General features: G+C 39.2%; 1 protein-coding gene across 2 annotated transcripts in view; it reads right to left on the bottom strand.

Moving 5' to 3' along the window:
- Positions 1-8,693: 8,693 nt before the first annotated feature.
- Positions 8,694-23,338, bottom strand: part of blmh (bleomycin hydrolase) — an 82,837-nt gene continuing 68,192 nt past the window's right edge. For both annotated transcript variants that reach the window (XM_063016355.1, XM_063016354.1), the window contains 6 exons: positions 21,857-22,012; positions 21,605-21,763; positions 20,474-20,541; positions 19,742-19,859; positions 15,716-15,785; positions 8,694-8,985 (listed from right to left, as the gene is read on the bottom strand). In XM_063016355.1, the coding sequence (XP_062872425.1) occupies positions 8,837-8,985; positions 15,716-15,785; positions 19,742-19,859; positions 20,474-20,541; positions 21,605-21,763; positions 21,857-22,012 (720 nt within the window). In that variant the 3' untranslated portion in view covers positions 8,694-8,836. The remainder of the gene's footprint in view (positions 8,986-15,715; positions 15,786-19,741; positions 19,860-20,473; positions 20,542-21,604; positions 21,764-21,856; positions 22,013-23,338) is intronic.

Raw genomic sequence — 23,338 nt, 5'->3', positions numbered from 1 at the left:
GTTGTTGCTGTTAAATGTGGAACAACCACTTATTATATACAAGCATTTTTTCCTAATAAATAATATAATTTTTTTTAAATTATTTATTTATTGTGTTTTAATCTTGTTCTCATTGTCATATTACATTCTGTATCAGAATCTGAAACCATATATTGTAAGCAATATGCACAAATAGAAGAAATCAGGATATTGTTTTAAGGGGTTTTTTTTTTTTACAGCATTGTAGGTCTGAAAAAGTACTTCATATTAACGTCCATGGTTAAGACGTCCAACAAGCTCATGGCTAGATGTCCACATACTTTTGTCCATACAGTGTCTCCTAAAGCATCAGTGTGTTGTATAAAACACATAACACTTGTTTTTAGTAATTCTTCTAATCCCTGTAATGAATGTGAGGTTGCCACCCTGTCTTGACCTGGCATCAGTTGAATGCGTCAGGAATGAGTAAAATATTTCCATAGGATTTGTAGGATCTAGGTCAGGCCTTTTCACACACACACACAAGCAGGCCAGTTCAGTACCCGTACCCTTTTCTTCTGCAGCCATGCCTTTGTAATGTGTGCAGCATGTGGTTTTACATTGTCTTGTTAAAAAATGCATGAACATCCCTGGAAAAGATGACGTCTTGAAGGCAGCACATGTTGCTCGAAAATCTTATTGTACTTTTCTCATTAATGCTGCCATCACAGAAGTGTAAATGACCTTTGTCAAGAGCACTGACACAACCCCATACCATGACAGACCCTGGCTTTTGGACTTGCTGCTGATAACAGTCTGGATGGTCCTTTTCATCTTTGGTCTGGAGCACACGGTGCCCATTCTTTCCAAAAAAAGACCACAATACACGTTTCCACTGTGTGATGGTCCAACCTAGATGCCTCCAAGCCCAGAAAAGTTGATGCCGCTTCTGGACATGGATAACATAAGGCTTCTTTTTTGCACAGTAAAGTTTTAAGTGGCATTTGTGCATGTAACTTTGTATTGTAGTGCTTGACAAAGGTTTGCCAAAGTAATCCCTCACCGATGTGGTTATATCAGCTATTGTTGAGTGGCGGTTCTTGATGCAGTGCCGTCTGAGGGATCGAAGATCACAGGTGTTCAGCTTAAGCTTGCTCCCTTGGCCTTTACACACTGAAATTCCTCATGATTCCTTGAATCGTTTGATGATATTATGCACTGTAGATGGATGAATATGCAAATTTCTTTCAATCTTTCTTTGAGGTACATTGTTTTTAAACATTTCAATAATTTTCTCACGCATTTGTTGACAAACTGGAGATCCTCTGATCATCTTTGCTCATCACAGACTCAGCCTTTCCTGGATGCTGCTTTTGCACCAAACCATGATTACAATCACCTCTTGTCATCACCTGTTTGGGATCACATCATTATGTAGTTTTTTTTTTACCTCATTACTAGCCCTAATTGCCCCCGTCCAAACTTTTTTTGGAATGTGTTGCAGGCCTGAAATGCAGGAATGGATGTTTATTAACAAATGAAATGAAGTTGAGCAGATAAAAAATGAAATATCTTGGGTTCAAACTGTCTGCAATCAAATAAAAGTCAAAGTAAATATGAGGAACACTGCATTCTTATTTGATTTGCATTTTCCATACTGTCCCAACTTTTTCTGATTTGGGGTTGTATTTTTTTATTTATTTAGTAGTATGTGCTCTATGCAAAGGCAAAATATTAGTGTAAACACACGTTTCTTAAGAGCATGTGTGCATATATTTTTGGCATGTTCAGTAATCTGTGACCTTTGTAAAATGTTGGCATGTTTGGCGTCATCTGCTACATGGTTAGGAGGTTAGGAGATCAAAGGGTTAAGGATCAAGCACAGAAGAGAAGGTGAGAAGGAGGAGAGTCCTGAGGGCTAACAGAATGGACAGAGATATGGTGAGACAGAAAGACAGACAGAGGGGTGAGTTAATCTCTTTAATCCTATTTTTCTTTTTTCACTTCAGAATGTTAACAGTTCCACAGCTATTTTTCTTCTTTTCATCTCACATCTCGCCTTTCCGTATCCTTGATTTGCCTCCAGTCTCTTCCTAACCCTCCTTTAACCTCCATTGTTTTAAAATGTTACCTGTCATTCTGTTTTTTCAGGAAATTAAACTATCCTAGTGATGACTATTGTTTTGTGATGACTATTGTTTTGTTCCTCATATATGGCCTAAAGAGGACAGCATCCTTTCCGAAAACAGGCCTATTACTATTATGGGACATTTAACTTCTGTTAGGCTTCATGTGATGATCCATCTACCATGATTTACCCTTTTTTTAAAATCATCCTGCTGTTTATTTATTCAGTGATCTGGGGTTTGATCTTACTCACTCACTGGTGGGTGCTGGAGCCTATCCCAGCTTTTCAATGGGCACAAGGCACACCCTGGACGGGGCGAACATTTTGTAAAATGCAATAAAAAAGTTAAAAAAGTAATTCTTTTGAATCTTAAGGTGCTGTTTGTCTTAAACACGTTATGGAACATTTTGCAAACTTAAGAGGTGCAACAAAATCTTTTTGGAACATTTTTTTTCTGCAGTGGCGTTACATAACACCATATTGTTTAGTGTTTATTTCTTCAGTACATTCCTAGTCAAGGGCCTGAGATATTCTAAAATAATAAAACATATAGAAAATTATAATAAGTAATCAGTTTTAATTGTTTTTATCTAATCATAATTTAACAATCAACATTTATCAACAAGGTAAATACAAATCTAAGCTAATAAATCCTTCATACTTGCTTATACAATTTGTGTTGGAACGTGAAGTAATAAGAAAGAACGTCAATCCAGATATAAACTTCCAGCAGGCTTGGCAATAGTTTTTCTAAAAAAGACCAATTTCAGACTGACTAATAACATTTTCCTTCTAAACTTTTTGACAAATTCCGCTTCCTGTAGGGACACTGGTGTAATAAAGAATTGTTAATAACAATGGTCCTACACAGATAAGTTTAAGTGTAACACATGCTTGCGTTTAGTTTAGTTGTTTTCTCACAGCCATACAGGAAAGCAAAGACAATTACTGTAACCATCCATTTGGCTGGTTAAACAGTATATTTTCTTGTACACAGAACTGGTCTGATAAAGTGATCATTTAAAGAAAATCCACATTTTCTTTCTTGACTTTTGCTGTACTTTAAGAGAGAACACTATGAAAGTGTTTTAGAGCCACTAATTTTTTGAATATTTAACTTAAAGAAGTCAAAATACTTCAGTAATAAAGTTGAAATAAGTCAAGAATAAAGTCAAAGATTATGGCTCAAGGGTGTGCAACAGCAAGATAGCAACTAACCTTCTTGTTTTAAAATGAGGGGCATTGAGGATTCACAAATAAAGCAATACTCGATCTACTGGCACAGCAACAATTTGTTAGTTTAAAATGCTTTGTATGAAAATGTGTTTACAAGGTATTATGACTTTACTCTCAAAGTATTTTGACTTTAATATTAATGTAACCTGACAGTGTTTCGTTATTCTGTACAAGCCTGTATTGTATAATGACAATAAAGTTGAATTGAATTGAAATGAACATCTAAATACTTCTACTTTATTCTCAAAATCGTATATTTCGAGTTTGTTTTCAAAATATTATAACATCATTTTGGAAATCTCAATATATATATATATATATTTAAAAAATATTATCAGAATATTATGACATCTTAAAGTCTAATAAAAAAAACCAAAAAATTAACAGTGGCCCTGCCAACAAATGCCGTTGTATGGTGTTTTTATTAGGATAGGCTTCATATAAACACTCATATGAAATTTTCTTTTGGAACCTATTATTATTCATTCGTTCTAATCAGCATAGCAGTTTGGATACCTTTTCATCCTTTGAATTATTTAGGCATTCAGTAAAGAACATAAGACATCAAAATTTTACTCATACTTGACTTATGTTCAAACTCCCTTGTTATTGGGCAAGCCGTAGCCTAGTGGTTAAGGTACTGGACTAGTAGTCAGAGGGTCACTGGTTCAGGCCCCGCCACTGCCAGGTTGCTGCTGTTGGGCTCTTGAGCAAGGCCCTTAACCCCCAATTGCTCAGACTGTATACTGTAACTGTAATGTAAGTCGCTTTGGATAAAGGCGTCTGCTAAATGCTGAAAATGTAAATGTTATTATTAGTCCTTTAGGTAAAGCATTTTATAGAAATTTTTTTTGGAGTTGGTTCTTTGTATCTACCAAAAACCAAACAAAAAATTTGGACAAATTTTAGGTGGCAATCAGTAAGATACTGTTTATGTTTTTCTTGCAGCTAATGTGTTCCTAGGATAGGTTTTGCCTACATATGTGTTATAAGCACGTAGTTACTGAATATCCCAGGCCACTATCCCTAGAACAAACTGTTACACTGCAGGTAGAATAATCCAACTGCAGTTTGTCTTGTGAACTCATGGATAACCTTTTTTGGTTCATAAAAGCCCTAAATAATACATTTATTATTAAAAAGCAGAGAAAATAAAGGGATTTTTGGCTGTGATGGTGCATACATTATGCAAACACTCCCAACTATCTAAACAGTAGCAACATTTTGCACCTGCACCTGCGACATTGTCTGGTGACGTCTGTTATTCCTTAAAAGACGAGACTACAAATCCATCCATCCTGTCTAAAAAGTACTTTAATACTGTTAGTCAAAATTAGTTTCAAAACAGAATATCTATACTTACTTCTAAGTGTGCCCACAATGTTTAAACCTTTCCAGATGCACTAAAACATCTTATATTTTTAAATGTTTGCATTTAAATTGTCTAAACTTTTTGTCTAGTTTGTCCATTATGTTTTACATTGCTTCAAATGTCCACACTTGAATTTTGACATTTCTGAAACTGTGCCCTGTAATTTTCCCCATTTCTAAAAACTTAGAAGAAGTGGAGACAGAAAAGGATTCACCATACCTGAGAAACCAGAATCCACTTGTGTAGTTGCTTAAGAAATAATAAAAAATTGGGGAAAAAAAACAGGTTACGTTGCTTTTATGGACTACTACCCGGGCAGGCACTCATTCCCAACTTCCTCTGATCACACACATGCTGTGAGGCACAGACTAGACGGCTGAGACCAAGTTGCACTGCATCTAATTCTATCCAGAGATTATTCTCTTCCCAGTTGTGTTCAAGCATCACCTCTCGAGAAGGCTGTCTCACTGATTACTCTGTTCTCGTCTTAAGACTACTGATGATGTCAGAGTTAAACTTAATAGACTCTCCAGGTCTGTAAGTCCTAAAAACTAACACATGACAGACGGCTAACTGTCTCACGCACACGCTCACAATGGCTCTTTCTGTAACACACGTATATACGAAAACACACACCACATGGGCGAGTCATTTAAATCTGCCTCAGCTACTGGGTTAATCCCTAACAAGCTGAGAGAACAGAGCGCGGGGAGGAGAAATGGACAACAGGGTCAAAACAGGTGTTAAATCAAGGTGGATTTAAAGAAGATATTTGAACTTCAGCAGTCACTTGTGCTTTTGGTGTAGAGCTGAAGGGTTTTTGATGAGACCTTAATGGGAGTCTGATTTTTAAAGAATTTATTTGTAAATTATGGTGGAAAATAAGTATTTGGTCAATAACAAAAGTTCAACTCAATACTTTGTAACATAACCTTTGTTGGCAATGACAGAGGTCAAACGTTTCCTGTAAGTCTTCACCAGGTTTGCACACACTGTAGCTGGTATTTTGGCCCATTCCTCCATGCAGATCTCCTCTAGAGCAGTGATGTTTTGGGGCTGTTGCTGGGCAACACGGACTTTCAACTCCCTCCACAAATTCCCTATGGGGTTGAGGTCTGGAGACTGGCTAGGCCACTCCAGGACCTTGAAATGCTTTTTACGGAGCCACTCCTTCGTTGCCCGAGCGGTGTGTTTGGGATCATTGTCATGCTGGAAGACCCAGCCACGTTCCATCTTCAATGCTCTCACTGATGGAAGGAGGTTTTGGCTTAAAATCTCACGATACATGGCCCCGTTCATTCTTCCCTTAACACGGATCAGTCGTCCTGTCCCCTTTGCAGAAAAACAGCCCCAAAGCATGATGTTTCCACCCCCATGCTTCACAGTAGGTATGGTGTTCTTGGGTTTTTCTTCTTCCTCCAAACACGACGAGTTGAGTTTTTACCAAAAAGTTCCATTTTGGTTTCATCTGACCACACGATATTCTCCCAATCCTCTTCTGGATCATCCATATGCTCTCTGGCAAACTTCAGACGGGCCTGGACATGTTCTGGCTTAAGCAGGGGGACACGCCTGGCACTGCAGGATTTAAGTCCCTCTCGGCGTAGTGTGTTACTGATGGTAGCCTTTGTTACTTTGGTCCCAGCTCTCTGTAGGTCATTCATCAGGTCCCTCCGTGTAGTTCTGGGATTTTAGCTCACCGTTCTCATGATCATTTTGACCCCAAGGGATGAGATCTTGCGTGGGGCCCCAGATCGAGGGAGATTATCAATGGTCTTGTATGTCTTCCATTTTCTTACAATTGCTCCCACAGTTGATTTATTCACACCAACCTGCTTGCCTATTGTAGATTCACTCTTCCCAGCCTGGTGCAGGTCTACAATTTTCTTCCTGGTGTCCTTCGACAGCTCTTTGGTCTTGGCCATGGTTGAGTTTGGAGTCTGACTGTTTGAGGCTGTGGACAGGTGTCTTTTATACAGATAACAAGGTCAAACAGGTGCCATTAATACAGGTAACGAGTGGAGGACAGAAGAGCTTCTTAAAGAATAAGTTACAGGTCTGTGAGAGCCAGAAATCTTGCTTGTTTGTGGGTGACCAAATACTTATTTTCCACCATAATTTACAAATAAATTCTTTAAAAATCCTGTGTACCTATGATGAAAATTACAGACCTCTCTCATCTTTCTAAGTAGGAGAACTTGCACAATCAGTGGCTGACTAAATACTTTTGGCCCCACTGTAAGTGCTGCATGGGACTCAAATTCCTGTCATAGCATCTTTCAAACAGGCCAAGTAAGACATAAAAAGTACATAAAAAACAAAGCTGCCTATCAGTGATTTTACATTCATTTGATATAATCTAATATAGTAATTTTATATCATGGACAACTTTTATACAAAACCTTTATCATTTTATACAGATAAATGTACTTCATATTAACTGTGCTATGGATGTGCTGTGTTCACTGATCAACCGTAACATTAAAACCACCTCCTTGTTTCTACATTCACTGTCCATTTTATCAGCTTCACTTATCATATAGAAGCACTTTGTAGTTCTACAATTACTGACTGTAGTCCATCTGTTTCTCTGCATGCTTTGTTAGCCCCCTTTCATGCTGTTCTTCAATAGTCAGGTATTATTTAGGTGGTGGATCATTCTCAGCACTGCAGTGACACTGACATGGTGGTGGTGTGTTAGTGTGTGTTCTGCTGGTATGAGTGGATAAGACACAGCACTGATGGAGTTTTTAAACACCTCACTGTCACTGCTGGACTGAGAATAGTCCACCAACCAAAAATATCCAGCCAACAGCATCCCGTGGGCAGCGTCCTGTGACCACTGATGAAGGTCTAGAAGGTGACCAACTCAAACAGCAACAATAGATGAGCGATCGTCTCTGACTTTACATCTACTAGGTGAACTAACTAGGTAAGAGTGTCTATTAGAGTGGACAGTGAGTGCACACTAATTAAAAACTCCAGCACCACTGCTGTGTCTGATCCACTCATACCAGCACAACACACACTAACACACCACGTGTCAGTGTCACATGCAGTGTCACCATGTCAGTGTCACATGCAGTGCTGAGAATGAGCCACCACCTAAATGATACTTGCTCTGTGGTGGCCCTGTGGGGGTCCTGACCATTGAAGAACAGGGTGAAAGCAGGTTAAAAAAGCATGCAGAGAAACAGATGGACTACAGTCAGTAATTGTAGAACTACAAAGTGCTTCTATATGGTAAGTGGAGCTGATAAAATGGACAGTGAGTGTAGAAACAAGGAGGTGGTTTTAATGTTATGGCTGATCAGTGTATTCTGTCACAGTACTGTACGTCGCTTTAAATAAAGGTGTCTGCTAAATGCTGAAAATGTAAAACTGGAACACTTGAATCAATATGCAATTATAGACTATAGCAATCCATTAAAATCCATCAAATTTAACATGAAAAGTTTTGTTAATCTTGATGCTACATAAAGGCACTTGCTGATCTTTAAGGATTTCTTGGATGCATTTATAAAAAAGTGATCTAAACAGTAAAATAGTAAAAGTGACCTGAACACACTGATATAAAGATAACATTAATAAGCTGATGGAGACTGGAAGTTTGCTATTTTTATAACATTCAATAACGATTCACAAAAGCAGACTTGTTAACTTAAGCAAGTGGTCATAGTATTAAAAAAAGCTAACAACTGCCAAGCTCCATAAAAAGTTCTGACAGGTTTAATGTGAAGGAACTCCAGTGGTCTGATCAGAGCCCTGACCTTAACTCCAATATACACCTCAGGGAGAAACTGTAATGTAAACAGCAGGCCAGGACTTCTTGTCTACCTTCAGTGCCTGACCCCATGAGCTAATCTACCCCAAGCCCCTAGTCAGGTGTACATACTTTCAGCCATAGTGTGTAAATATACCGACCATCAGCTTCGTCTAATAGCTACATTTGGCTTTAATCAGGAGAATCATATAAAGAAAATGACAGAACACATAGAGTCCAGTAAAAAAAGAGGAAGTTTTTATTTTTTGTCTAGAACAGGCTGTTTTGGAAGTCTGCGGAGAGTAAAATTGGTATGAAGGGTGGCGTCAAAAAGACCTAAATGAGGTCAGATTGGGCAGAGCCCGCTGGGTGTCTGTGGTTATGCCAGCGATCCCATTGGGTCCCAGGCAGGGAGAACAACAGGTTCCTGCTGCATGACTTCCAGCACCTCAGGGGAAAGGAACTTTTTATCCACCACCACTTCATAGACGTACTCTGAGAACCATTCATCCGTCATGATCAGATAACCTGCAGGAAGAAGCAGTCAAGATCAGATACAGACACAAAGCATCGTGAAGTCAGGGGCAGCAGGAGAGGAGATGAGTAACATGTTTAGCCTTGTACTAGCAGTTACAACGGGTGAAATTCATGATACCAAAAAACAACGTGTGTATATATTAAAATAAAACATTTTCTGACTAGGAAGTGTTCCTATGTGTTTGATTTGATTCAGTAAAAATGTTTAAACCAATCATTTTTTGAGGTGACGTGAAGCATTAACAAAACAGTTTATATGTTCTACATCTCAGCGTGCCATCAACCAATCAAAGTTACTAGAAGGTGGCACCCAGGACATATGAACTTGAGTGATGTCCCATTCTTAATCCACAGGGTTTAATATGATGTCGGCCCACCCTTTGCAGCTATAACAGCTTCGACTCTTCTAGGAAGGCTTTCCACAAGGTTTAGGAGCGTGTTTAGGGGAATTTTTGACCATTTTTCCAGAAGCGCATTTGTGAGGTCAGACACTGATGTTGGAACGAGAAGGCCTGGCTCGCAGTCTCCACTCTAATTCATCCCAAAGCTGTTCTATCAGGTTGAGTGAGGTCAGGAATCTGTGCAGGCCAGTCAAGTTCTTCCACACCAAACTCGCTCATCCACGTCTTTATTGACCTTGCTTTGTGCACTGGTGCGCGGTCATTAAGAAACAGGAAGGGGCCATCCCCAAACTGTTCCTATAAAGTTGGGAGCATGAAATTGTCCACAATCTCCTGGTATGCTGAAGCATTAAGAGTTCCTTTCACTGGAACTAAGGGGCCGAGCCCAACTCCTGAAAAACACCCCCACACCATAATCCCCCCTCCACCAAACTTTACACTTGGCACAATGCAGTCAGACAAGTAGCGTTCTCCTGGCAACCACCAAACCCAGACTCGTACATTGGATTGCCAGACGGAGAAGCGTGATTCGTCACTCCAGAGAACACGTCTCCACGTCCAGTGGCAGCGTGCTTTACACCACTGCATCCGACGCTTTGCATTGAGCTTGGTGATGTAAGGCTTGGATGCAGCTGCTCGGCCATGGAAACCCGTTCCATGAAGCTCTCTACGCACTGTTCCTGAGCTAATCTGAAGGCCACATGAAGATTGGAGGTCTGTAGCGATTGACTCTGCAAAAAGTTGGTCTGCAAAAAGTCTGCGCACTATGCGCCTCAGCATCCGCTGACCCTGCACTGTCAAATTCTCACAGATATACTTTAAAGTCTTGTGAGAGATCTACTCTTCCTGAGAGCAGCTGTTGCTTTTGGTAGAGATCACATAGAGGTAACTCTATTTTAATACAATTTCTTTAAAAATAAGATGTCCAACATGTTCATGATCAGGTGTCCAGATATTTTTGGTCATATAGTGTATATAGCATAAGACCTTGCTTTGGATAACTGTCTGATTGTTCACCTTAGGATATTGACTTTGGGTACAAAATGCAGGATCTTAATTTTGGTTAAAAATATTTTGAATAACTGTCGTATTGTTCACCACGTCATTTAATTGAGTTCACAGGCTGATTTGAAAAGCTTTTTTGGGGGCCTTTAAAATCTGGACTTTGAAGTTTAAAGACTTTTTTGCTATTATTAGCAGTTTGGTCTGGGGTGAAACCATCCATGGGAATTTCTCTATTAATAATTTCACTTTATCTGCAGTTGTTTTTTTTTATGTAACGTAACACTAGCCCAAACCTGCTAATCACCCAACATTTTTACCGTATCCTTTAACTGATTCTTTTACATGTTTAGAAGAAAGCATAAACCAGTCTTTATATTATAGGAAATTGTTTGTTATGAATGTTGTGAAGTGCTGGGTGATTCCTTTTTTTCTCCATCAGCAAATAACCTATTGTTTTCCAAAGAAGGAAGGAGCCTCTCCCTAAAAATCACACTTCTATTCCCACATCTCTCCTAACCCTTCCCAGATAAGCGTTCAGACATCACGCAGACTCACGCATTGTATGATTCTAGCTTCAGATTATTGTTATAATGAAAGTGCTGAAGTGTGACTAAAAGCAGGAAGTGGGACATGGCTCGGCACTGAAAGATGTCTGTGGCTTTTTATTTTACTCTGTAATACTAATCGTTTTTTTCACTGAGCTGCACATTAATTGATGAAAGGTCTCTTTATGAAGCCTATTTACTCAACCACCGCCCTAAGAATCAGACTGCAAGATAAAATCTTTGATCCATAATCTGCTGTTAAATAAAGGACTTGTAAGTCTTGTTTTGCATAATCAGTTATTTGTATTTATTTGTTTAATTGATTCATCATCCTAATTCAGTGCTTGTAATACAAAGGAAATTTAACAGAGAAATGGAACCATTGTGGTGGAAAACACCCTAATAAAATACCTCAAAGACTGGATTGTGAGTAGAAAAGTTGAAATCTTGTCTACAGAGAAGGATCACACCAACAGAGTCTCCCACAGAGGCTTGTGAATGCAATAACAACTGATAAACTAGACATCTTTTTATACTGTGGTTGGTAACCTTGTAGGACAGTGGGGGATTCCTCAGTTAACATAGGAGCTGGTTTAAATAAGATAGAAACTGGGCTTTGGAGGTCATACAATGCAACTGACACACTTCTTATCTCATACACCACGTACACGTCCTACATTCTATTGTAACAGAATTATTGGAATATGACTACTGGCAAAAATGCCCTAAGCAGTAAGTAGTAATTGATTTTGTACTAATACTTCTAGTGTAAATTAACATTTCTCTCACACACCAGTTACATGTTTTTATTTTTAATACTAAATGTGATAAGTAGCATCCATACAGCGTTACCATTAAAAAAAGGGAATTAAAGCCAGCTAACCCTCCAATAAACCACTTTATAGAAAAAAAAAACATGGAACTGTATTGCATTCTTGCTCATTAACAAATATTTACGTATTATATTTCAAATAATAAAGAAAGTATTATTCCACCTAGAAAGCTCTTTACATAAACAGTATTTAACATAATCATATGCACTCCCTAGAAGAAGGCTGTCTAAGTTGCCTTATTTTGACTTATATTCTGACTAAATAGCAATGGAGCTCCGTGTGTTTCCTCACCTGTGAAGGCAATTCCATCATTCAGTGTGGAACAACTGTTCTGACAGTTCTGAGTTATTTTTAAATGCAAGTAATTCATATAATTGTTTTTATTTTTATAAATGTGTATAAAAGTGTATATGCAATTTTGCGTTTCTAAGTGAAAATTTAACAGGTTTTTTATACACAGAGGGAAATATTAGCTGGGACGCTAGTGTGTTGTGTTGGCTCAGGCCATTGGTTTGAATAGCCTGAGGCTAACTCAGTTAGTTTATTTATTTATTAGGATTTTAAGGTCATGTTTTACACACTTTGGTTACATTGATGACAGAAATTACAGAAATTCTCGTTACACAAGATTCATCAGTTCACAAGTTTAATGTCAAACACAGTCATGGACAATTTTGTATCTCCAATTCACCTCACTTGCAAGTCTTTGGACTGTGGGAGGAAACCCGGAGCTCCCGGAGGAAACCCACGCAGACACAGGGAGAACATGCAAAGGACCCGGACCGCCCAACCTGGGGATCGAACCCGGGAACTTCTTGCTGTGAGGCGACAGTGAGCCACCGTGCCTCCCACTGAGCCACTGTGCCGCCACTCTGTTGGTTTAAAAAGCTTGAACTGTGGCAGTAGGCGGAGACAGCTGATGGTGTAATCGCTGTCTAAATAGTGTGTCTAAATAATCTGCCTTCTAAAGTTTGATGTAAGTTAGAATCCTTTCTACTTAGGCAGCTGCCCAGGTAGGCAGTGGGCAGCAAAGCAGCTCACTAGGTTTTCAGACAGACCCTAAATATTCAGTCAAATCTGTACCAAAAATATTTCCCCTCTTTGTTTTCAACCAAAAAAAGCCCACAAGGCTATAATCATTAATCACAGCAGACCAGAGCGTTTTCCTCTTTAGAATCTCATATTACACTCTAATCTCTAAAAAAAAACAAATGTAAGGATACATTTGAGAGCTGTGAGCCATCAAACCTCAAGCCAACATTTTCTTACTCCCAAGGCCAATGAGCTTTACCCTCTCCTCCTCTTTTAAAGCACAAAAATATCACAAAACTATGTACACATACACAGCCATGATTTATTTGAAATAACAGCTGATTAGGGCCGTTTATGAAATAAGTGGGAGAGGTTTCCTGAACTGGCAGCTCATAAAATATTACAATGTTCTACAAATATTCCGAAAGCTTTAGTGAACCTTGAACTTTTAAACACACGACCATTAACTTTGGACAAAATAGCTGCAGAGCATGACTGGGCTGAAATAGCTTTATAAGCTGGACTGGAATGCAGTGCTTATTAAATGAATGAGTGTGAAAGCGTGTTCACTTACTCACATTCTTATTCATTTGGGTCAGAAAAGAAATTCGTTTTCAGACTGAAATCCTGCTAAACAATCAGGTTTGGGTCACTGTTGGCGAGTACAGGAGGGGATTTCGGCAGTATGATATTTTTGTGGGCTATTGATGATGGACTTGGTGATCAAATAATCAAACAATTGAATAATCTTGTATAACAAAAAGTAGTGTTCTTACAACACATACAATTTCTCTCTCTTTTGGATTAAATTTTTGCATTTACCCCCCTTTTTTCTCCCCATGCAGTCATATCCAGTTCCCTAGCTGGAAAGAGGCTGTCACAAGCCTCTTGTGGTGCACAATCACGAATGTGCTGCTCACTCAGAGAGCCGTATAGCATACAGAGATACGAAGAGTCATGCACTGCATCCCATGATTCTACCATCTCTAATGCAGGCGTTAGATCAGCCAGCAGACGCCGCTGTTACAGCAGCAATGAAGAACCCGTTAAGCCCTGCCCCCTTCTTGCAGGCACAGCCAGTCGATAGCCCAGCTGAGATTTTAATTCGGATCTTAGCTGTGATGTACTGGCGCATTAGACTGTTGTGACAACCAAGCGCCAACAAGCTAAATCTTGATACAGACAACAAATTTAAGTACTATTATAATTAAAATATGACTTGTAAAAAGTTGTGCCATGTGCCCTCAGTGCTAGATTTTTTTGTCAACAGAAACGTTTTGAGAATTACTAAACTGTCACAAAAAATTGGGGACTGTGTGATTTCTTTGACTGCAACTTTAAGCCAATGTCAATCAGATATATAAATTATTAGAGAATGCTGAGATCGCCAGAACTGTGTGGGCTGCTTTACTAGTTTTTTTTTTTTTTTTTTGCATTTTCTCCCTCCCCGATTTTTAGCACGTCCAATTTTTACCCAATTGCATTATGCTACCTCTCTACCGGTGCTGACCCCCGCCCCGATTGAGGAGAGCTAAGTAACACACGCCCCCTCCGCTAAGTGAGCAGTAGCCGACTGCATCTTTTCACCTGCATCAGCCGAGTTCATATGCGAATCAGCCCTGTGCACGGAGAGCCACACCCTGATCAGCATTATTCCACTACTCTGGGCAGACGCCATCAACCAGCCAGCAGAGGTCGTAATTGCATCAGTTATGAGGTCCCTCTCCGGCCCCCTAACCCTGTATGAACAACAGCCAATCGTTGTTCATATAGCCGCCCAGCCCAGACGGATGGCAGAGCTGACATTCGATACAATGTATTCGAAATCCCAGCTCTGGTGTGCTAGCGTATTTTATCGCTGCGCCAAGTGAGCAGCCAAAGTATAGTTTTAAGTTTAATACTGTGGCAAAATTGCGTATAACTTAGTGTGTCAGAATATTAGTGCCATAATCAGTCGGGTACTTATTTGTGTTTTAAATTTAGAACAGATTCTACTACCACCAAAATTGTCATAATATTTATTTATTTGTCTCGGTTTTAACACCATGTTTAACACATATCTGTGTCATTTATGGCAGGGCATGCTTATTGTTTTCCGTATTTAAATTGAGTCCATTTTCCATTTTCATTTTTAAATCTTCTTGTGTCCCTGGTGCAGGTATTGGAGAATTTGATGTTTGTTATGTTTTATCTAATATTTTTCTCTGCCTAGTTGGTTCGCTTTTTCATTTCCTGCTTTCCTACTGTGTCCTGGTATCAGCATAACATTATAACATATCGTATTGCTGGTCAGTTAGTTTGTTCACTGTCTTTTGTATATTATTGATGTTAGGGTGGTCTGGGGTGCATGTTTCTAGTGCTTTAAGGCATGATTCTGAGTCTGTACATGTTATGATTGTGTTTTTGGATTGCTTTTGTATATTTCAAGGCCTTAAGCAGGGCTTAAGCATGCGCTTTTGCAGTGTAGATGGAACTAGGGTTCGGGTTAAAAGTGTAATAAAATAAATTGTGAGGCTGCATCAAATTTAAAAGTGCAGTTTGTCATCTATGAACCTTTAAAATGACAAGCCTTTACAAAGAACTTTTATACTATAACATTTACATAAAAAACATAGAAAGGGGGACAAAAAGGCTCACTCTGTTTAAAGTTATGTAAGAGGAATGTAAAGAAAAAAATGTGTGTTAGGAGTCAGGACTCCAGACCTGAAGGAATATCTCATGTGAGACAGATTTCCTCAGCCAACAGTCAATTATGAACTCAAAAGGGGGATTGAAGGGGGGTTAAAGGGCTAAAACCCTTTTTGCAAATTTAATCATCCCATCTGGAAAGACAAACGTCTTTAGGCTGTACAGTGCAGAAACTAGTGTGCTTGGCTGATAAAATCTTAAATCTGACAATGCTCACCTTTATTCCCACGATCATCACCCCATGAGTTCTCCACTCTCCACTTCTCATAGCATCCCTCCTTTACTTCCTGTAACCAAAACATATTTCAATTTAACAGACCATATTGCCATATACATGGTGAAATATTGTGGCAACTCCATTCTCTCACAAAAGTGACTAGGTTGAAGTTTAGAAAAACACTAAAGTTTTAAGACCAAGTGTTTCTGATTTTGTTGAGAACAATAGCATACAGCAGGGGCTGTCACATTCTACCAGTGTTAAACTAGCTGTGACTCTTCTGGACTTGCCTTTGAATGTCATAGTCCAATCAGCGTCAAGATGTGTTCCGTACAGCAGCGATCCCCAACCTTTTTTGCACCACAGACCGGTTTCATATTAGATATAATTTCATGGACCGGCGGGGGCGGGAGGATTATAAATAGAATAACTATAGAATGAAAAATCAGTGTGAATACTGAGCTTTTTTCGCTGCATCAAGACGCTGCTCCCACCTAGTGGTGACTGGACACAATAACACCCGAAGAGTTGCTCTTGTAGTGAACTCTAATTATTTATTTATTCTGTGCGGCCTGGTAATAAATGACTCACGGACCAGTGATTGGGGACCACTTCCGTATAGTACCGCCCCTTTTGGGCGATTTCAGTCTGACTCAGACTCTCATATAAAAGCTTTTTTTTCACTGCAATCTGTATGGGTTCCAGGAGAACTAGCGCTTACGTGCTTGCATCATACACAACCTGGTGTAGGGATAATAGCTAGTTAGATAATAGCTAGATTTGCAGCTAGTAAACTAATAGATAACAATTTCTATAGATGACCAGAGCTCATCGTTCAGTCATTGTAGAGCCAAAACAATTTTATTCAAGAAGAAATTTACAATGAACGTCTGGATATAGCAGTCCACAAATACTGTACAGTATTTAGCTAAAAGAGAAATTTTTATATTTCTAGTAGTATTCTAGTGGTTGCTTGAGGTAATGGAGAGGTGACCAGAAAAAAAAGTAATTGTTTAATGCACGGTGACAATGTCAAGTTAGCTAGCTGATTAACTTGCACAATGCGAACTGATGATTGACTAGTTTCTTTTTTTTTTTTTTCAAATTTCCCCCCCCCCTAATCTAGTCGTGTCCAATTACCCTGATTGCGTCCTCTATACTGATTCGACCCTTCACTGCTGACTGAGGACGCCTCTCAACTGACATACGCCCCCTCCGGCACGTACAGTCAGTACAGACTGTATTTTTCGAGTTTATACACTTGACAGGCACTGTGTATAGAGGGCCACACCCCATCAGCATTATTCCTCAGCCCTGTGCAGGTGCCATCAGTCAGCCAGCAGGGGCCGCAGTTGCACCAGTTATGAGGACCTATGATCCGACTTTCTTACCCTCTAATCCTAAACAACAGCCAATCGTTGTTCATGCTGTCGCCCAGCCCAGTCGGAAAGGCAGAGCTGAGATTCGATACGATGTATTCGAAACCCCAACTCTAGTGCACTAGCGTACTTTACCGCTGCGCCACCTGAGCGGCTGACGATTGACTAGTTAGCTAGCTGTTAATTTACCCATTCAACAGGTCACCTTGGCCCTAATCGCAACAATTGCACCCCCTGAGAGATCTGTCAGGGGCCGCCACTGGCATACAGGCAATTTCTGCAGAACTTTGAATTGCGCAACTCTTAACCTCTACTAGCTTTGCTGTAATCTTGGAAAAATGGCAAACATTTTGTTAATAACAAACCAGCCCCAGGATTGGATCACTTTAAGCCATGGTGCGGTAAGTTCTGTAGTAGTGAAAACAGTCCTAAGTGCAGCTTAACTGTAAATACTTCCAGCCAAGTGTTTTGAATATTGAAATTGCAGCATGTCATATAACACTAAGACAGTTAAAGATCCCCAAAGGAGCTTAGTCTCGGTTAGCTGTACTTTACCACCAATATATCAGTAATAAAATCAGGACCGTATATTTCAGCAGTGAGTACTCACAGAAATCATGCTGGCTTTACAGCAGACGGCCCCTGTGGTTCACAACTACTCTACCCTAGGGATTTCCAGTATAAAATTCTCATTCTTAGTAATTGTAATGATGAAGTGACAGCCATAGAAAGCGGTTATGGGAAAGAATGAAAACTAGGCACAGCTGTGGTCATTTACCATGGGAAATCAAATCGTAATTTAAAGAAATGCTGAAGATTACAAAAGAAATGTAAACACAAAAGGGCATGTAGAAGAGATAAGAAAAGAGGAAGAGGGGAAAGAAGACAGACCAGAAGAGACAAGGAGCTCAACAGGCTATTAAGAAAAATATGCCATGAGTTGTAGCCAAGTGGTGCTCATTATCCCTTTATCACTGTAATCATAAATGGTTTCAACTTCTAATCTGCTTTCAATTAGTGTATTCGAAGGAAAAAGAAAAACACTGATGTGGATACTAACGAGATATAAAAGACGACTAATCATCTGTAGTGCATACATTCAGACCAGTAAATTAATTAAAACTGTGCAGAAACATATTATGCATATAAACAGATTTATTGATCTGGAATTGCATTAGTTTTAATATTTGTTTGTATAAATATCTACACTATATGGCTGAAGCTATTTGAACACCTGACCATGAGCTTGTTGAACATCCTATTTAAAAAACAAATAGTATTAAAATATTGTGACCTCCATGTAATGTTTTCAGCTGTAACAACAGCCACTTTCACAATTAGAGCTGGGCAGTATCAGACCCTGGGAAGTATGTAGGCTTTTTACCCCCTTACAAAGACTTGAACAGTCTATAATTTTTATGGAAGGTTTATTTTAACAGAGAGAGACAGAATATCAACAAAAAATTCAGAAAAAAAACCATTAAATAAAAGTTATAAATTAATTTGTATTTAATTAAGGGAAATAAGTATTTGATCCCCTACCAACCAGCAAGAATTCTGACCCCCACAGACCGGTTATGTGCCCATGAGGCACACAAATTAGTCCTGTCCCTGTATAAAAGACTCCTGTCACAGAATCAGTTTCTTCCGTTCAAATCTCTCGACCACCATGGGCAAGACCAAAGAGCTATCAAAGGACATCAGGGACAAGATTGTAGACCTGCACAAGGCTGGAATGAGCTACAAGACCATCAGCAAGAAGCTTGGTGAGAAAGAGACCACTGTTGGTGCGATAATTCAAAAATGGAAGAAATACAAGATCACAGTCAATCACCCTCACTCTGGAGCTCCATGCAAGATCTCACCTGGTGGGGTAAGAATGATTCTGAGAAAGGTGAGGTCAGTCCAGAATTACACGGGAGGAGCTTGTCAATGATCTCAAGGGAGCTGGGAGCACAGTCACCAAGAAAACCATTAGTAACACACTTCGCCGTAATGGATTGAGATCCTGCAGTGCCCGCAAAGTCCCTTTGCTCAAGAAGGCTCATGTACAGGCCCGTCTAAAGTTTGCCAATGAACACCTGAATGATTCAGAGAAAGCTTGGGAGAATGTGATCAACTCCACTCGCCGTGTTTGGAGGCAGAGAAATGCCCGGTGGGGATGGTGTTCTTGGGGTCATATCCAGCATTTCTCTGCTCCCAGCTCCCTTGAGATCATTGACAAGCTCCTCCCGTGTAATTCTGGACTGACCTCACCTTTCTCAGAATCATTCTTACCCCACCAGGTGAGATCTTGCATGGAGCTCCAGAGTGAGGGTGATTGACTGTGAAAATAAGTTCTCTGTTAAAATAAACCTTCCATAAAAATTATAGACTGTTCAAGTCTTTGTAAGGGGGTAAACTTACAAAATCAGCAGGGGATCAAATACTTATTTCCCCCACTGTATAAGCATTTGGGCCTATTCAGTCAAAAGAACATTTGTATGGCTGGGCACTGAGGTTGGTCAAGAAGGGCTCGATTGATATTCTAGTTCATTCCATGATGAGAAAGTGTGGCACACAATCAACCTTGCATTTAATCTCCAAGGTGGTCAGTGGGATTGAGGTGGGTTTTATGTGCATGTGTTCTTCTGTGTGCATTTAGTACCTTGTCAGTTACAGCAGTAAGAATCATGGCATGTGTCATCAGGGAATCACCGAAGATCAGCCGCTCAGCTTTACTCATATTCTTTACAGAGACACCGAACACCAGCTCATGGTTAAACCTACACATAGACACAAAAATACAACATTAGTGAAGAGGTCTCAGAGGAAATCCTACATTAATGTAAATGATCATTATTAATTGCTTTTGAATATTAAACAGCATTAGAGGTATTTATTTTTGTAAACATGCAGATTTTAATGTAATACTACATGCAGTCTTGAACTGTATAATATTTGTAATTACTATATTTAATTAAACATTTATAACCATATTTATACTGTCACTGTATAAAACATCAGCCCAAATGTTATTGTGATTACCCATACATTACAAATTTTGTTAATAAGGATAAGGGTAAAAAAAAAAAAAAGTCTCAATGGTGCTTTGATGTGCCTGATCTGTGGTTTGAATCTGAGCAGTGCTATCAGCCAGTCAGGCATTTATGCAGACATGATTGACTATGTCTGTGTTCCCTAGCCATTGCACTTATCAGTGTGCTTTCAGTGCAGGAGGGTTGAGTCAAGATGCACATCCAGTGTAAAAACTGTGCCAAATCAGATATGCGGACCAGAAGGCTTTGCTGTGGCAACCCCTACAAGTACAGAAGCAGCCAAAAGAAAAAAGAAGAAAAAAAATGCTTGTTAAAAACACGCAAATGCAATCAGCACTTACACGTTCATGTCGTTAATGCCCAGTTTGCCATGGAAATGTTTCCCAACATCACAGCCAAACCACACAGCCTGTCAGAGAGAAGAAAATAAAGAGAGTACACCTGTAGCTAGGGCGGAGCTTACCGAGGCAAAGAACAGTACTGATGACTTTGACATTATTTAAGCACTCCTAAATCTCACCAGGTTTGTACTTTTTTTTAACCAAGCAAAACTACCACAATATTTTTTTTTTTTACCTCATTAATCAAATCAATTTGGTGTAATGGACAGCTGCAGCAATGAAATGTACTGTAGAAGCAATGAAATGTACTGTATCTCAAAATAAATAAATATATAAGTCACAGAGGGCCATCACTAACACACACACAGGCATTATCTCAACTAGAACAGTGATTGGATAGGAAAAAAAAAAACATATGTCATGTTTGGAGTGATCATGTGATTCCCAAGAACACCACATACAGTGGAGTATGTGGAGGCATCATGATACGGGGCTTCTTCTCTGCTAAAGAGCTTTAACATGGTATTATAGGAAACGTGAATTGACTGATGTACAGGGACACGCTGAGTTGAATTTCTTCTCATCTGCCAAATAACTAAACCTGGAAATTTTAACAAGACAACAGCTTCCAACACAGCCATTATAACTTTAGACTGAATTAAAAAAGGTCAGTCTGTTCGCAAGGTCTAGTAAATGTCCTGATTTCAAATTCTAATTAAAATGTTTTGAGAACTTAAGAACCGTGAGTCCATCAGAAGGACCCTCATAACCTTAGGAGGTCTATTAATTAAAATTGAACTATAAATTAATTAAAACTGAACTATAGTTCTGCAAAAAGCCAGTTATTTGTACTAATGTGCAGTACTTTTTTTTTTCCTACTAAAACATACTACAGTATAAAATTCCCCATCAACTTGTTTTACCATATTTGTTTATGCTTAAAAATAAAAGTTTTACTGTAGTATAGATTTATAAATATTTAGTCAAAGACATTATACTTAAGTGTAAAACTAATAGTAAAAAGTTATAGTATACTAAACAGTATACTAAATAAAACAAAAACAGCAATAAGCATCTAGAGAAAGCATTAATGTTACAGAAGCTCACTGAGACAGAGCACCTCCCTCTTACCTCTCCTTCTTTGATGGAGTCGGCGGCGGCTTTTTTTAAAAGTTCGACAGGCTGATTGTTGTAGAGGGTTCTGCGGCCGCCCACCATGTTACCCAAGAATTCCACATTGTACAGCTTTCCAAAGGGATTCTGGGGTCTGGGATCATTCACAAGGCACACCTGAAAAGAGAGCAAAGACACCAAAGATAAATTCTACTGCAGGTAAAGGGAAAAAATTAAATAAGGACTAATAGAGATAGTTTAGGGCTGTACCTTGTCCTGGAGGTTGTACAGAGGTTTGACGTGCTTAGTGTAAAATTCCTTAGGAGTAATAGGACCTATGCGGTGGAAGTTCTTGTCCTTGTCCCTGTACTCCCAACTGATAGTCTCTGGAGGACTACCCAAACACACACTAACCACTCGAAACACCTACAATTACAGACAAGTAAAAGACACAGTAAAAATCTAATATAAAGCTCTGATAGTTTTGATCTTTTTCTTTCATTCGATTTGTCTTTATTTATTTATTAGGATTTTAACGTATGTTTTACACACTTTGGTTACATTCATGACAGAAACAGTAGTTACATAAGATCCATAAGTTCACAAGTTTAATGTCAAACAGTCATGGACAATTTTGTATCTCCAATTTACCTCACTTGCATGTCTTTGGACTGTTGGAGGAAACCCATACAGACATGGGGACAACATGAAAACTTTACACAGAAAGAACCTAGACCATTTAACCTAGGAATCGAACCCAGGACCTTTTTGCTGTGAGGTAGAGTGGGTATCAGAGTGTTTTGTCTTCATGTGGGTTTCTTATTTTACAAAATATGCAGAAGATTGCTTACTTTAAATTCACCCTGGTGTAAGCTGTGATAAAACCTGAACCCAGTGTTTTCATTCATAAATTTAAATATCTGTTTGGAAAAAGTGTCAAAATGACTGTGTGTGGTAATCGCACATACACTGCATATCTGATAAATAAATATTAAAGAGCTTAAAAATGTTGGGAGTGTTATTTTAACTTTCCAGTTTTGTAATCCATCCTGATAGAGTTATCTCTGGCATTTCCTTCCCCCAGCGTAGGCCACAGGAAGGGGCACGGAAATTTCAGGCAAGTACTGGTTGTGTACTACATGTGACAATCTCCCAAATTTTTCATGTCTGGGATGTGGGATAGGGTGGCAAGAAAAACATCCAAGCCCAGCAACATTTTGCAAAAACCTACATCAAGTCTGCCAAAAGCATGTGGGAAAATGTGTTATGGTCTGATGAGACTGAGGTTTGAACAACACTCTTTATCACCAAAAGACCACCTCCGTGAAGCATGGTGGTGGCAGCATTCTGCTTTGGGTCGGTTTTTCTTCGACTGGAACTGAGGCTTTAGTCAAGGTGAAGGGAATTATGAACTTTACATATCAGTCAATTTGGTGCAAAACCTTGAGGCCTGAAAAGGAATTTCACCTACCAGCAAAACAATGACCCAAAGCATACCTCCACATCAACAAAAGCATCGTTTTCTTTAGAGGAAGATCAATGTTTGGGAATGGAACAGCTAAAGCCCAGACCTAAATCCAACTGAAAATGTGTGGGGTGACCTGAAGAGGGCTGTGCACAGGTGACACCCTAACAATCTGACAGATTTGGAGCGCTTTTGCAAGAAAGAGTGGGCAAAGATTGTCAAGTCAAGGTGTGCCATGCTGGTAGGCTTCTACCCAAAAGACTATTTATTTATTTAATTAGGATTTT

This window comes from Trichomycterus rosablanca, chromosome 20, assembly GCF_030014385.1.
Source record: "Trichomycterus rosablanca isolate fTriRos1 chromosome 20, fTriRos1.hap1, whole genome shotgun sequence".
Taxonomy (NCBI): Eukaryota; Metazoa; Chordata; class Actinopteri; order Siluriformes; family Trichomycteridae; genus Trichomycterus; species Trichomycterus rosablanca.
This window is presented reverse-complemented; position numbering and strand designations above follow the sequence as displayed.